We start from the raw sequence: 14155 nt of genomic DNA on the forward strand, positions 1-14155 counted from the left end.
AATCACTGTGAAAATAAAAATATAATTATAGCTGCAAGCAGCGATGAACGGGCCCTCGCCTACGTCGGGCCGTGGCGCCGTCGGAGGGCAGACGCAGAGGGCGTTAGTTTGTCCACTATGTGGCCCTAGAGCTCACCCATCAATTATATGTCATGTTGTAGTGTATGATTTGGAGAAAACAGCCTGTGAATGTCATGTAAACTGGATGATGTTTGTCGTCACAGCACATAGCTGAGCGAAAGATAGCGCCTCAGTAAGCTTCTGTCAGAAATGCATGTGTGTGTTATGTGTGAGAGAAAGTGTGTGTGTGTGTGTGTGTGTCTTTTGGTTTCACTTCTGTTTTGTTGTGCTTGCTTTTATTGTGTGAAGCTCTTTGTGCTACATTGTATTTGTATTAAATGTGCGATATAAATGCCGTCTGATTGATTGATATCAGGCTGACCCACAACACAACGTAGCCACCTAGTGGACAGTTTGTGTCCAACACACACCACACATTGACATGGCTCTCACAGTGGCCAAGCATCGAAAGTTCAGACTGTCATGCCCACCAGGAATAACATAGGCGAAAGCTTTTTACAACTCTTCATCATCAAGGTATGAGGATGAGTCTTAGTGACGGTGAAGTCTGTGGCGTTAAATCTGTAGGGCAAGTTAATTAAAGTACGAGCCATGGAAATGGGTGGAAATGGCGGCAACATCTCAACTTTGAACCAAAATGGCAAACTTCCCGTTGGACTGAGGTTGTGGGTCCAAGAGGCTTATTTGTGCGTTTGGTCACTATACTTATGCGTGCCGAAATTCATTAGTGTATGTGCATGTAGGAGGCGGGGCTTCAAGTTTGTGAACCAAAGTGGCCGACTTCCTGTTGGACTGAGGGTTTCGGTGCCGAGGGGTATTTTGTGCGTCTGGTCATGATACATGTGTATATCGGAGGCAAAAGCTTTTGACAAGGTGTCATCATCAAGGTCTGAAGATGATATTTAGTGAGTGTGAAGTCTGTGGCGTTAAATCTGTAGGACTAGTGAGATAAAGTACGAGGCGTAGAAATAAAAAAAAATTAATGGGAAAAGCCATAAGGGGGCGTTAGGGGGCGCTACTGAGCTATCGTGCTGCACATGAGGGCAGTTGTAGTATCGAATTAACGTACTCATGTGTAACGAGCTACGGGCCAAATCTGGTGACCCATGACTCATGCAGCCAGTGTAGTTACATGATCCCAACATGATTTTGAGTCAATTGATCACATGACCTGGAAGCTATTGAGCTAACATGCTAATATTTACATATAAATATGAATAAAAAATAATAAAAATTAAAAAAAATATTTAGAGATGTAAAACGTAAAAACAAGAGGCGTATCTCATGCAGCCAGTGTAGTTACATGATCCCAACATGATTTTGAGTCAATTGATCACATGACCTGGAAGCTATTGAGCTAAAAAGCTAATATTTGCTAAAAATGCTAATATTTGCTAAAAAAAAATTAATAAAAAATATTTAGAGATGTAAAACGTAAAAACAAGAGGCGTATCTCATGCAGCCAGTGTAGTTACATGATCCCACACTGATTTTGAGTCAATTGATCACATGACCTGGAAGCTATTGAGCTAACATGCTACTATTTGCTAATATTTGCTAATAAAAATTAATTAAAATTATAAAAAAAATGTAAAATGAAAAAACAAGACGTGTATCTCATGCAGCCAGTGTAGTTACATGATCCCAACATTTTTTTGAGGTACCAAATTAGTACCGGTATACCGAACAACCCTAGCCTGCAGCTGCACTTCCAGACACGTACCCTGTGTACACAAAGAAAAACAGCTGACAGGTTTGACGATGAGATGTTTCAGAGATCTTTTATTGATGAGAAGAGGGTTCACTCATAGAGGGAAAAAGTCTGTACTGAACTAAACTGATAACATGGCCAAAGATCCTTTATTGATTACTCTGGGAAGAGGGTTTACTCTGGACAGATTTGAGACAATTTTATTGAAGAACAGATGTTGGCAAGAAACTGAGGTACTCACCAATAAATGACACGTGTTTATACTCAAACCAAAGAGAATGAGCGTCTTCTCGCCTGTAACAAAACAAAGAATCCCCACAACATGAAGTCTCAGTCCCTGAAATAATGTTTTAAATAGTGAACAGTGAGTCATGTGACCTGAGAGAGCATAGCTGGAAGGTTTCTAGAAAGAGAAACCAGCCAACATTGTGTTTACAGTGTATTGAAGTGGTTTTGCTCTCTACATTACCCGGCAGGATAAATAAGACTGATGCTGCTCGACAGGGAGAAAAGAAAGCAGCGCTCGCTCGTCTGCTCTCAGGGAGACAAATCCAAATTCATCTTTTTTGTCATTATTGATATGTGCTCTCCTCCTCTCAGGCGCTGAACATCCAGGGTCGACTCAAGTTCCTCCACGGTCAGATGAAGAGCGACAGCGAGGGCAGCAGGCCGCCTCAGCTCGCCCTGTTTGCCATCGCCACGCCGCTCCAGCCTCCCGCCATCCTGGAGATCAGGACCAGGAACATGATCTTCAGGACCAAACACAAGCTCGACTTCACTCCCATGGCCTGCGACGCAAAGTACGTACTGTCAGAAACTCTAATGACCAGTTTAATCTACAATTGAGTTTATTCATTTTAACTCTGGTGTGGTTTTCAGGGGTAAAATCGTTCTGGGCTACACCGAGGCGGAGCTGAGAGTTCGAGGCTCGGGTTATCAGTTCATTCACGCCGCCGACATGCTGTACTGCGCCGAAAATCACGTCAGAAGTAAGTCACAGTCAATAAATTAGCAAATTTTTGGAAATATGATTCACAATCAACACAAGGAGGGCTCTTTAACGACACAACAAACATGTAAACATTGGTGAAAAGTCTATTTTCGGCAGACAGAGTTCACAGAGTGATGATAAGAATTGATTTAGCTGATTTATTGACTTTTCTTACATCACACAGATGTGATGTTTGCAGCTGTAGACTCAGTGTACATCCAGAGTTAATGTTATTGACCCCTCACTCATGTTCGGCTCAACATACATTTGTAACACATGCAACAAACAAACAAACAAACACTCTGTGTGTGGAGGCAATCTCAGAGCGGGAGTCAAGTGTCCTACTTAGCTCGTGTACCGGATGACCCGGTTAGTCGTAACCATGGTGCCCTCAACACACTGCGACCAGACTCGCTCGCACACACAAAGACACACACTGTATGCATGTAGTCATGCATACAGGAGCAGAAATACATGCATATGCATTTGGAAACATACAACAGAGATACGTATGTGTTGGGCACGCTCTGATGCACGCACAGATGGGAGTTTCATACAGAACAACACAGATACTGCTGTTAAACACACGAGCACGTCAGACTACTACTGATCATTATCACAATAGGCAAGGAGCAGATTCTGTACCAAACATCTTTACTCATATATTCTGTAATAATAACAGTTCATACACATTGTTCATTCATCCAGCAGACAGGATTCATGCAGAGTCAGTAGAGATAATCTGCCACAGATCTCAGTTTGATGACTGTTTCAGGGAAAATAAACGAGCTGGAACGCTGCAGAGTCTCTGAGCTACACAGGATGAGGAGGAGAGTTTGTCCACAGACATAAATATTGCAGTTCCTTCTAAAGGTCAGCATCTCGTGGCTTTTACTGCTAAAAATATGCAGCACTGACTGACTAATACATGTCTGAAACTTGCATAGGAAAGATCAGATGGAAGTCTAAAACATCCAAGAACGTCTGTTTTAAATACAAAAAATAACTTCCTGTGGTTCAGTCTGAGTTCACAGGAAAAATACACATAATTAAAACATTCTCAGACAAAGCAGATGTAAAATTAGGACTTTAAATGAGCCAGAATGAAACTGAAAGTTCTCCTGAATCAAATGATGTATGACACTCGATGCTGGCTGCTAGAATAGAGGAGGAAAAACTAAATAAATACAGGAGAGTCAGGTGAAGCAAGTAGTGCAGACTAGAAAATAAAGTAGTATTAAGTTACGAAGCAAAAAATAGACATTAAGAGGACAGTTGACTCTTATTTCTTCTGCAAAATAGAATAAAAAGACAAACACAAACTGCCAATATTAGTCGGCTGCTCCTCAACTGTTCTGCTGGTATTTTAGTCTGTGAGGAAGCAGCTTCCACTGGTTTCCACCTGAGATCTTGTTCAGAAACACGACCTGCACCACGATCACACACCCCGACAGTCACAACAGTGTGTGCAAACAGGACTTGTAACATGTGCATGTAGCCGGAGTGAACATCAGCATGCAGCCTCCATCACAGCAGCACGCCCGGCTGAGCAAATGCAGCGTGAGTGTGTGCTCACTGCGGGGCGTTCGGGACGTAAACAGCCGCGACACGGAGCCTCTAACATCCGCTCTGATGTGATTCCAGTGATCAAGACGGGCGAGAGCGGCCTCACCGTCTTCAGGCTGCTCACCAAGGAGAACCGCTGGAAGTGGGTCCAGGCCAACGCCAGGCTCGTCTACAAGAACGGCAAACCGGACTACATCATCGCCACGCAGAGGCCTTTGGTGTAAGTACACAACGGGTCCAGCTTGATTTTTGAGTTTTAACTACTTAATCTGCTAATTTATTTTCTCTAACGTGTTCTCACAGGGATGAAGAAGGAGGGGAGCACCTGAGGAAGCGATCCATGCATCTGCCGTTCACCTTCGCCACCGGAGAGGCGATGCTCTACCAGACGGGTTATCCTCTGCACGGCTTCCCTGATTCCTTCCAGGGCAAAGCCAAAGGCAGCAAGTCAGAGAAGAGCAAACAGGACAAGAACTCCTCGGAGGACCTGGACCCAAAGGGCCTCCTGGGAGCGCTGATGAGCCAGGACGAGTCCGTGTACGTCTGCCAGCCAGACCCGGAGCCCAAGATGTCGTACCACAGCAGCCTTTTCAGCGAGCAGCCGGGTGACAGCAGCTACGGCGGCTCGAAAGCAAGTTTCGACCCACTGCTGGCCACTCTGGACTCTCTGTCGCTGGACGGAGAGGAAACCTGCTCCAACAGCGAGCTCTTTAATGCTCTGGAGAACCTGGGACTGAACGCCGAAGACCTGGAGCTGCTGCTGCTGGACGAGAGGATGATGCAGGTGGAGCTGGACCCCAACCACATCCCGACACTAAGCGACCTCCTCACCAACAACGAAATCCTCTCCTACATCCACGACGCGCTGGAGAACGGCACCGAAGGGGATGACGACACAAGCGTCACCCAGCAGCCACCTGCTGCTCCTCCAGCTCCGCCCATCATCCAGCTGTCCCAACAGATGCAGCAACACGCGAGTGCAGGCGTTTCCCAGCCTGCACCGGTGGACACAAAGGTATTAACTGGGATTCCCAACGGTCACTGGGTGGTGACGACGGAGAACCACCACAACCATCACCACCCTCATACTGTCCTCAAAGCCTCACCGCTAAACCGTAAACACCTGAGTCAGCAGTGGCCGCTTCAGCAGGAGCAGCACTCGCTCCACCTGCAGTCCGAAAATCAGCTCCCAGGCTTCCAGACAACAAACGGATCGTACATCCCAAACGGACACCCCGCCTTCCCACCCAACATGGAGGTCAACCACACAGGTTACAGCACGCCGCATCCTGGTGGCTCGGTGCTGAACGGAGCGACTCCAGACGTTTGTCACTACCAGAGTTTAGTCTCTTCGACGAGGCCCTACCAGCTGCAGACTCAGGTTCCTCCATCTCGTTTTCCCCAGTGTCCCACCCAGAGCTCCACACTGGAGTTGGAGCAGTTGCTGGGTCTGTCACAGCCGCAGCACAGCCTGCCGTCGTTAGAGGCCTACAGCATGTTCAACACCACCACACAGGACTCCACCCACAGCAAGGTAAGACACCGAGGACATAGTTCTTGTGGTTTTTTTTGTTTTCTCAGCAGCTCGCTCGTATTTACTCGCGCAGCCAAACACTCTCTTTGCTACTCACTCTCCTTTTGTTTCCGCCGTTTCATCATTACTAGAATTAAAACTGCAGCAAGTAACTCACTGTAACTCCACTCGTTTAAATTCTAAGGTGCTACAAATTATATCCAGCTGTAAAAACACCACCAGTTAGAGCGGAAATACAGAAAGTAGTTGAAATAAAGATCGTACACTGTCTCGTTGGTGTGTTGAAGTCAGCTGATCTGCTTCATCAGGTCTTTACGGGTGTGTTTGAATCAGTTCTGATCGTCACAATCAGCAGAGTTTGATTCATGTTTTAGTAAAATATCTTTTCAAGGTCTGTAATTAAAATGTAAAACTGTGTGAGCAGCGATCTGTAGATTCTTTTCCCTTTAAACAAACATTGTTGTGATTATGATTGTGATGATGAGAGTTAAATCCAATGATTCCTGTAGGTTTCATTAAACACACAGCTTTGAGGGTAATGTCCTATTTATATTAGTCCAATGAAAACAGGGCTGTTCAAGGTGAGTAATGCTTTCCCGTCCCTGAAACTGAATCCCACTGAGAGCGTCTGTCTCCTGTCAGAGCTCTTCTGTCTTCCTCTTTTCCTTCTCAAAACGACCGAAGCTGCCAGCTCTCCTCACAACTGTTTGGTCTGCGAGAAGGACTCTTGATTCGAGCCCGCCGACGAGGCCTCGAGTGTGTATGACCCTGAAATATCAGCGAACGTCAACACACCGAGAGCTGCAGGATCCACAACCCTTCAACCCTGCGCTGTTCTCTTTCACTGTCATGAAAATGGATTTTTTTCCGAGTCAGCACACAGAGGCCGTGGGCTGGCATGGAGCTCAGTGTAAACTGTGATGATGCGACCAGACATGCCATGTAAATAAGACAAGGGGGAGATGGGTCAGGGCAGCACGGTCTGAGAGTGGAGTGGACTAGGATCTACTGCAGGAGAGTCTCTACGAGGAGGAGTTGGTTTTATCTGAGCTGATGTTTGACAGTGTGGTGCATTTAGGTCAATTACACTGTGTGTGCTTCTACACTGAGCAGGAATAACCTTCACTGTAACTTAAAAACGACTAACTTTACCCTCATCTTTACTTACTGTTGAATGTAGATTGTTATCTTTTCCCATGGTCGTTGATTTGATGGTTGGTTGGTGTGTTGTTTGTTTGGTTTGTTGGATGGTCAGTTGTTTGGTTGGTTGGTTGTTTTTTGGTTGCATGATTGGTTGGTTGGTTGGTTGGTTGGTTGGTTGGTTGGATGGATGTTGGTTGGTTGGTTGGATGGATGGTTGGTTGGTTGGTTGGTTGGTTGGTTGGTTGGTTGGTTGGTTGGATGGATGGTTGGTTGGCTTGTTGGTTGGTTGGATGGTTGGTTGGTTAGATGGATGGTTGGTTGGTTGGATGGATGGTTGGTTGGTTGGTTGGTTGGTTGGATGGATGGTTGGTTGGATGGTTGGTTGGTTAGATGGATGGTTGGTTGTTTGGTTGGTTGGTTGGATGGATGGATGTAAAATTAATCAAGAAAATAATCTACAGAGAAACAAAGATGAAAAAGTGAATGAAAAGGAACATTTTCAGACTTTGTCTGAACTGTAGGTCTCTTGATGGAAGTCAGATCCCAATAACATTATTTGAGTTGGTTAATGAGACTGTAAATGTTTAGGAGAAGCTCAAATCTCAAAGCTCAAGTCCAACAAAAACTACTGTAGTTCCAGTAATGACAGAGCAGTGAGGGCTGGGGAATGTCATCCTAAAAGAAATCAGAGCCACATAGCTGGAGGTCTGGAGAAATTCCCATCGTAAAACATAACGAGGTAATGAGACCTCAGCAATTAACGAAGCATGATTTAAACCAGGAATGTCTCAGGAGCAACTCTGGTTTACTTTTCTGGTCCAGTAGAACAAGTCTCTATTGTTAGAGAGGCCAGTCATCCTGTTTTTGACAAACAAAGGAAAGCTTAATTCAAATAAAAACTGACAATAAAAAACTAAACATTAAAGGTTGGTGTCAGGAAAACTACAGAAAATCATCCATCTAACATATTCATGATGTTTTATAGCAGTTAAATAAAGTCAAGATGATGATCTGTCCGGTAATAATCAAACGGACCGTCTGTTTTCTGCTTCTCATCATCTCTGGACGCTCCTCCATCTATTTTTCAGTGTTATTGTTCCGCAGCCTTCTGTTTTCCCAAGCATGAAGAGCACCGCTGGTGTTTAGAGCGAAAAACAAACTCGCAGAATAACAAAGGAGATATAATGAAGTACGAGAAAAGGGGATAGAAAAGCAAAGAGGCAGTATAGTGAGAAAGAATACACTAATGAATAGAATAAGGTCGGGATGGGACACGGTCGGCCCCCAGAGATGGGCCGACCCCGGCAGGCATCCATTCATCCCCGCCCCGTTCAGCCTCCACTGTTATTCTTCAGGGTCAGTGACTGTCGCTGAAAGAAAAATACTGGCAGGCCGAGCAGTCAAGCATGAGCGCTGCTGACCTACAATTTGACTGTCATCATTACCTAATGCTGTGAACGCAGGACGGAGGGGGAGGCAGGCGAGGCTATTCTCAGCTCGCAGAGAGGCAGCAGCGCTCCACTGTAGTTTGATTCACTGTCGGGATGTGAGTTAGTGTCCTGGAAAGCCAGAAAAAGACTCGAGATGATGGAAATGCTCATAATGAATACACAATCATAAGATGTGTTTATCATGAGAAGCACCGCTCCTTTCGAGTAGGCATGGGACGATATATCCTGTCCAAAATAACTGCGATATCCACATCAAAATATCTTAAAAACTTAGAGAATTAGGTGACCTTACTTTTTTTTTTTTTTAAATAAATATGTTTATTGGACACATCTTTCTTCCTGAAAAACAAACAATCTTGATTAAGGACGCTCTGCAAAGATACGACTCACATTTGCGGCAATTCAAAAATGATCAGGAAATCGATGTCGGACTGCACGCTGTCAATTTTATTATCACATCTCACGATTATGCCGAAACTGAAAATTCATCGCAATTAACTTAGTGAGTGTTTTTATCTTAACTTGGGGTAAAATCTTGTATTGTTCCCTTTCCACTTGCAAGATATCTGTAATGATATAACCTAAGAATCAGAGCAGTAAAGCTATAAATGTTATCCAACAATAAAAAATACATTCACAGATCAGACAAAATGTTTAACAACAGAGTGTAGTAATAGATGTGAGTTTGCTCAAATAGAAAAGATAAAACCAGAAATATAAAATGAACATAGCAATATTAAAAACACACTAAAGCTTTGGAAATAAGAACAGACACAGAGAGCGATGTAGTCCAGGAACAAGAGGCTGTTGGAGTCAGTGACTGTAATTAAATAAGAAAACACTGACACTGATTCTATCAACATGACTAATTACTCACAGACACTCTGTATGACTAATGCTATCAGGGTAGGGTAATAGCATGCTACGCTAATCCAAAATACACATCAACCACAGACCTTTTGACACAACCGACATGTGAAAGCAGACACAGATACTCCGTTTCATTTAATTTCAGACACATTTATTTGAGTTTTTTTTGTCTGAAAACTAAACAAACAAAAATTCAGACTTTGATTTTGTGACAGAAAAAAACCCTAAAAGTCGCAACATGAAAAGAGAAAAAGGAAACAATTTCAAATCTGTTTAATTCAGTTGAATATGTGACATGGCTGCATGAAAGAAAAGAAGTGTTTAAAATGTATCACACCTGTGTTTAAATTCATATTAGATGAAATAAGATTAGGGATGTTAATGATTAATCATTAATCGATCAATGAAGAAGAGAAGAAGAAAGCTTTCTTCTGTCCTGCTCCTTAACTCCTTCAGTGCTAACTAGCTGACCGGCGAGTTAATCTGTTTAGACTCACTGAAGGGGATTAAAGTGACGGTGATGTAAGTGATCACAACAGATACACACTGAAGGATTCTCCTTCCTCTGCTGCTTCCTCCTGTGACAGTGCTTCCCTTCATCACTCCTCCTCTTCCTCATTGTGTCATGGTGGCTCTCAGGACTTGACCTGACCTGCTTCCTGTCAGGAGTTTCTGTTTGCACCTGCGGGGACTTATTCAGGGCACAAAAGTCAAAATGTGCTGTAGCTGCAGTCCATATGTTCGTTTACTTAGCCCTCAGCTGATATAGTGAAGCGATACTAAAATCAAAAGGAGACTTTCATGAGCTGAAACCACTTTGTTTTTGTGTTCCAGCTGGAGAACGGCTGCCTCCTCAGTGCCACCAACGCCGCGTACATCAGGACGTGTCTGATGCCCAACGGGAACGGCGTGGCGACGGGCGACATCCCCGTCTCCTGTCCAGACGGACTCTCCGCCCTGCAGGACCCCCAGAAATCTGGATTCTTCCTCTGAAAGGGCGACGGCTGTTAGAGAAGACAAGGTACAGATGGAACAATGAAAGATATGAACATCCATTTTTTAATAATCTTCATGACGAGGATCGACAACGAACGACGAACGGAGACGAAGGAATTACGTTTTTTTGTGTCTCACTGTGTGTTATGATATTTCTACTCACTGACAGATTCATCTCCGTGTTCGGATAAATTGAACGTCAGTGGGTGTTTTTAGTTTTCAGACTCACTGGAACGATATCTGATTGGATTTTTGCTCCCGAGCCAAAACTCATCACTGTCTGATGTGTATATACACTGTTAAAGAAGAAGAAGAAGAAGAAGAGAAGAAGAAGTCTCTGTTTATCTGATACTGAAATAAGTTCCCTTTGTTTCTGGGTCACCGCAAGATGTTTAACTCAACATGGATTCCAGCTCAGATAATCAATATGTCTCCGTTGTAAAATGGTAGAAAGTTTCAGCACTGGACTTTTCAAATTAAGAGCATCCTTCACATTCCTGCAGACCGTTTCTAAAAGCAGACCGAACGTTTTAAGGTTGTTTCCTACTTTCCAGAGCAGAGTTCGATTTTCCTCCAGCGTGCAAACACAGAGCATTTTTTAATTCTTCCTTTACGTGACAATAATGTACATTTTGTCATTATCTTTAGATTTCATTTAATCTTAATGAATTCATCCACTTCAGCCAAACATAAACACCCCTCCCATCAGTCCTCCGCCAGAAGCTTTGCACATGTCCGTGGAAAAACAACCGAGCAACCTCCGTATCTGTATACGAGGGATAGATTGATTATCAGTGCAGCAACTTTTTTCTTATTGCCGATAAAATAAACTACTTGTTGTTACTTCTGCTCTGCAGCATTGTCTCACAAAATGTCCCAAAACACGATCTGATCGGTAACAAATCACAATTACCAGCCTATAAAAACAAAAAATCTGACTATGCAAAGTAACTAGTACCTAAATGTATCCAATAAATGTAGTGGAGAGGAAGTATAAAGCAGAAGAAAAAAGAAAACACTCAAGTAAAGTACCTGAAAATTGTACTTCCTTTACTGGTAATTCTACATTTTGCTGCACATGTAGATTGTTTCCAAATATCTCTCTTTGATTTCCGGTAATCTGTATCCTGAAGAAGCCGTATCGATCGACCACTTCCATATTCATGCCTTTCGTTGGAAAGCCTCACTGATCTTCTGACCTTCTCCTCTTTGTTTTTTTTCTCAGCCATTTCTCGATCTTTACAGAGCGATCAAGTTGATGAGTTTATGCCAGACTTCGTGCCGGCACCACGTGTAGTTATCTCGCAGATTTAAATATCAACGGCAGGGGAGTATGCAGAATAAATATTAAAGAGTGTTTAAGTGAACAGAATATTCTTTCTTGAAAATTACGCTCTGCTTTGAAAACTGGTCTGCAGTTATTGTGAAACGTGTAGAAATAACACTCACAGACTTCAACCTCCTACATGTCTGCTGGTAACCTGCTTGTTCATCCTGATGTGAGCGGTTCGTAAAGTTAGAGGACGTTTATACAAACAGATTATTTAAACTTCAGTGTTCGTTCGTCACCTAGATGTGTAGAAGACCTGTAGGGTCGGTAGATGTCGTTCGTCCTGGTGCTTTACGTGTCAACAAAACAGCATTTCAATTCTTCTCGTTATTGTTGTTGAGATGAGATTCAAACAGAAAGTAAACAGTCAGACAGGAGGAAGAGGTTTAATTTATCGCCGCTGGCATCACGTTGTTGATCCTAATGCTGCATTTTAGCCTACCTGAGGTTTACAATGATGTTGTGCACTTACATGTATGTTCTGGACATCTTGATTTGTCCGTCAGTGGCACTGAAATCAAACAGAAAAAGCATTTTTGTTTCCTGACCGGAGACAGTGTGAAACTCTCCCGTTAATGCCTTGTCTCGGCGGCTCGGCCCGTCAGACTTACTTTACCCTGCAGTCGTGTCGTGTACCGCGAAACACTGAGTGCACTTACATGCACACAGTAATCCATCAAGGACCTAACTGTAAATAATAGATCACAACCGAAGGCCGAGGAGGAAGTGCATGGAAGTATTTCTCAAGTTTAGCTTCCTGTCATCACACCGTAGTGATTTAATGATTCAGAGAATATAAAATGTTGATTAATTAAAAATCAAAGCAGGATCAACAGAGCTGACGAAGCTCAAACATGAAGCTGTCTGAATAGTTTCGTCCTTCCTTTGACGTACTTTTTCTTCTCACTGTGAATCCTCCGATGCAGAAACGAGGCGTTTCACCTTTCGTACCTGCAGGTTTGAAAAAGTCCAAACAGACACTGTGACAGACGATACCGTACACGCTGCTCCTGAACTTCACTGAGACTTTTATACGGCTGTCGTACAGACAGTTTTGTGTCTTTGTTGTTTTTGTTTGAATGTTACACGGTCAAACAAACTGCTCACCAGACTTCCTCCGAACAATACAACAAAACTGGTTTCCTCGTAGAATCAGAACCCGGACTCCCACATCTGTATCCCAGAGGGAAATGAGAGATGATGCTGCGTTCATGTCACGTCAGAATAACCGTAAATAACAGGTGCAGCTGCTCATTAGAAATATTTATTAAAGATAGTTTCCACTGTCTAAAATCTAATAATCTGAACTTTAATCCAAAATGTTGAAGTTAATAGCACTTTTTTAAAAGTTGCATCAACTTCAGTCTCGCAAACAACAAAATGAATCCTAACAAAAAAGCTAATGAAAGCTAATGTTTCGCTCGTGGTGTGTGGGCTAACTCCTCTCATCGAAATACATAAACTAGCTTGGCACTGATGTGACTTGAACGCAGCATTAAAACATTTAAAAGACCTGAAAGAAAGAAAAGGAAGCTGGAGGGTGGACGACAGACTGGACAGCATTTAGCATTTAGCACCGACTCAGAAACCAAATGAGAAACATGTGAACACACGTGTGTCTGCAGTTGCTCCGTTGTTGAATGTCTCGTGTAAAACTGTTTAAAGGCGTTTTTGAAACATGAAGCTTTTATTTCACAAAAAGGTGCTTCGAGGTGATTTGTCGATGTTGGTTAGCATCACGACGATTAAATGCATTTACAGATTTGTTTGTTTTTTTTGTTTTTGCTAATTTTTTTGTAAACTTTTCTTATAAAACAGATTATTTAAACCAGTCGAGATCAAATGCTGTATGAAAGAAAACATTTATAAATGACAATCATTTTCCAAGGCGCTTTAAAAACAAACAAAAAAAAGGTTGTGTGTGTATATAACTGTGTTTTTTAATGGTGTTATTGCAAGCACTACTTTAAAATCACCTGTTCTCCAGCACTGAAAATAGTCTTGTAGAGAAAAGCATTTTATGACTCCATGTTGTTGAATATTGTTCCCAAGAGTTGTGTTTTATCTTCATGTCATGTTTGTCACTTTAGCTCCAAACTAAACGGTGCCATAACGGTAAGTCAGGCCAGTCAGTATCTGAAGACGTATTTCAAAACATTTTACATAAAAATATTAAATCTTTTTCCTTTTTTAGTCTCTTAAAATCCACTTTGTCCACCAGATAACATTTAAAAGTGACTGTTTCATTGTTTTCATTGTGTTTTCAGCCAAGTTGGAGTCAAACTTTGGAACCAAACTCTCCGTGAGCTGTTTCGTCGTGGTTCGTTTTTTTAAGGCACACAGACTTTATTTTGCTACTTTTATCACTGAAGGTCGTAGCTGTACGTAAAGAAAACTTTTTAAAAATGCAGTTTGTCTTCGAGCCGTGTGTTGAAATGTGCTCTTGGATCCTGGAAATAAAGGATTTTGTGCAATCACACTG

At 42.8% G+C, this 14155-nt stretch overlaps 1 protein-coding gene across 2 annotated transcripts in view; it reads left to right on the forward strand.

Moving 5' to 3' along the window:
- ahr1b (aryl hydrocarbon receptor 1b) overlaps window positions 1–14152 on the forward strand; it is a 32278-nt gene extending 18126 nt beyond the window's left edge. Inside the window, exons 7-12 of one of the 2 annotated variants that reach the window (XR_014621717.1) lie at window positions 2393–2592; window positions 2672–2781; window positions 4428–4569; window positions 4653–5883; window positions 10182–13788; window positions 13941–14152. Coding sequence is in view for 1 of the 2 variants with exons in the window: in XM_084347661.1 (XP_084203787.1) it covers window positions 2393–2592; window positions 2672–2781; window positions 4428–4569; window positions 4653–5883; window positions 10182–10340 (1842 nt within the window). In the remaining variant the exon portion in view is untranslated. Of the gene's footprint in view, window positions 1–2392; window positions 2593–2671; window positions 2782–4427; window positions 4570–4652; window positions 5884–10181 lie in introns of both variants that reach the window. The other variant, XM_084347661.1, reaches the window with a different exon arrangement.
- Window positions 14153–14155: the final 3 nt, after the last annotated feature.

Source organism: Pagrus pagrus, assembly GCF_965226575.1.
Source record: "Pagrus pagrus genome assembly, chromosome: 24".
Classification (NCBI taxonomy): Eukaryota; Metazoa; Chordata; class Actinopteri; order Spariformes; family Sparidae; genus Pagrus; species Pagrus pagrus.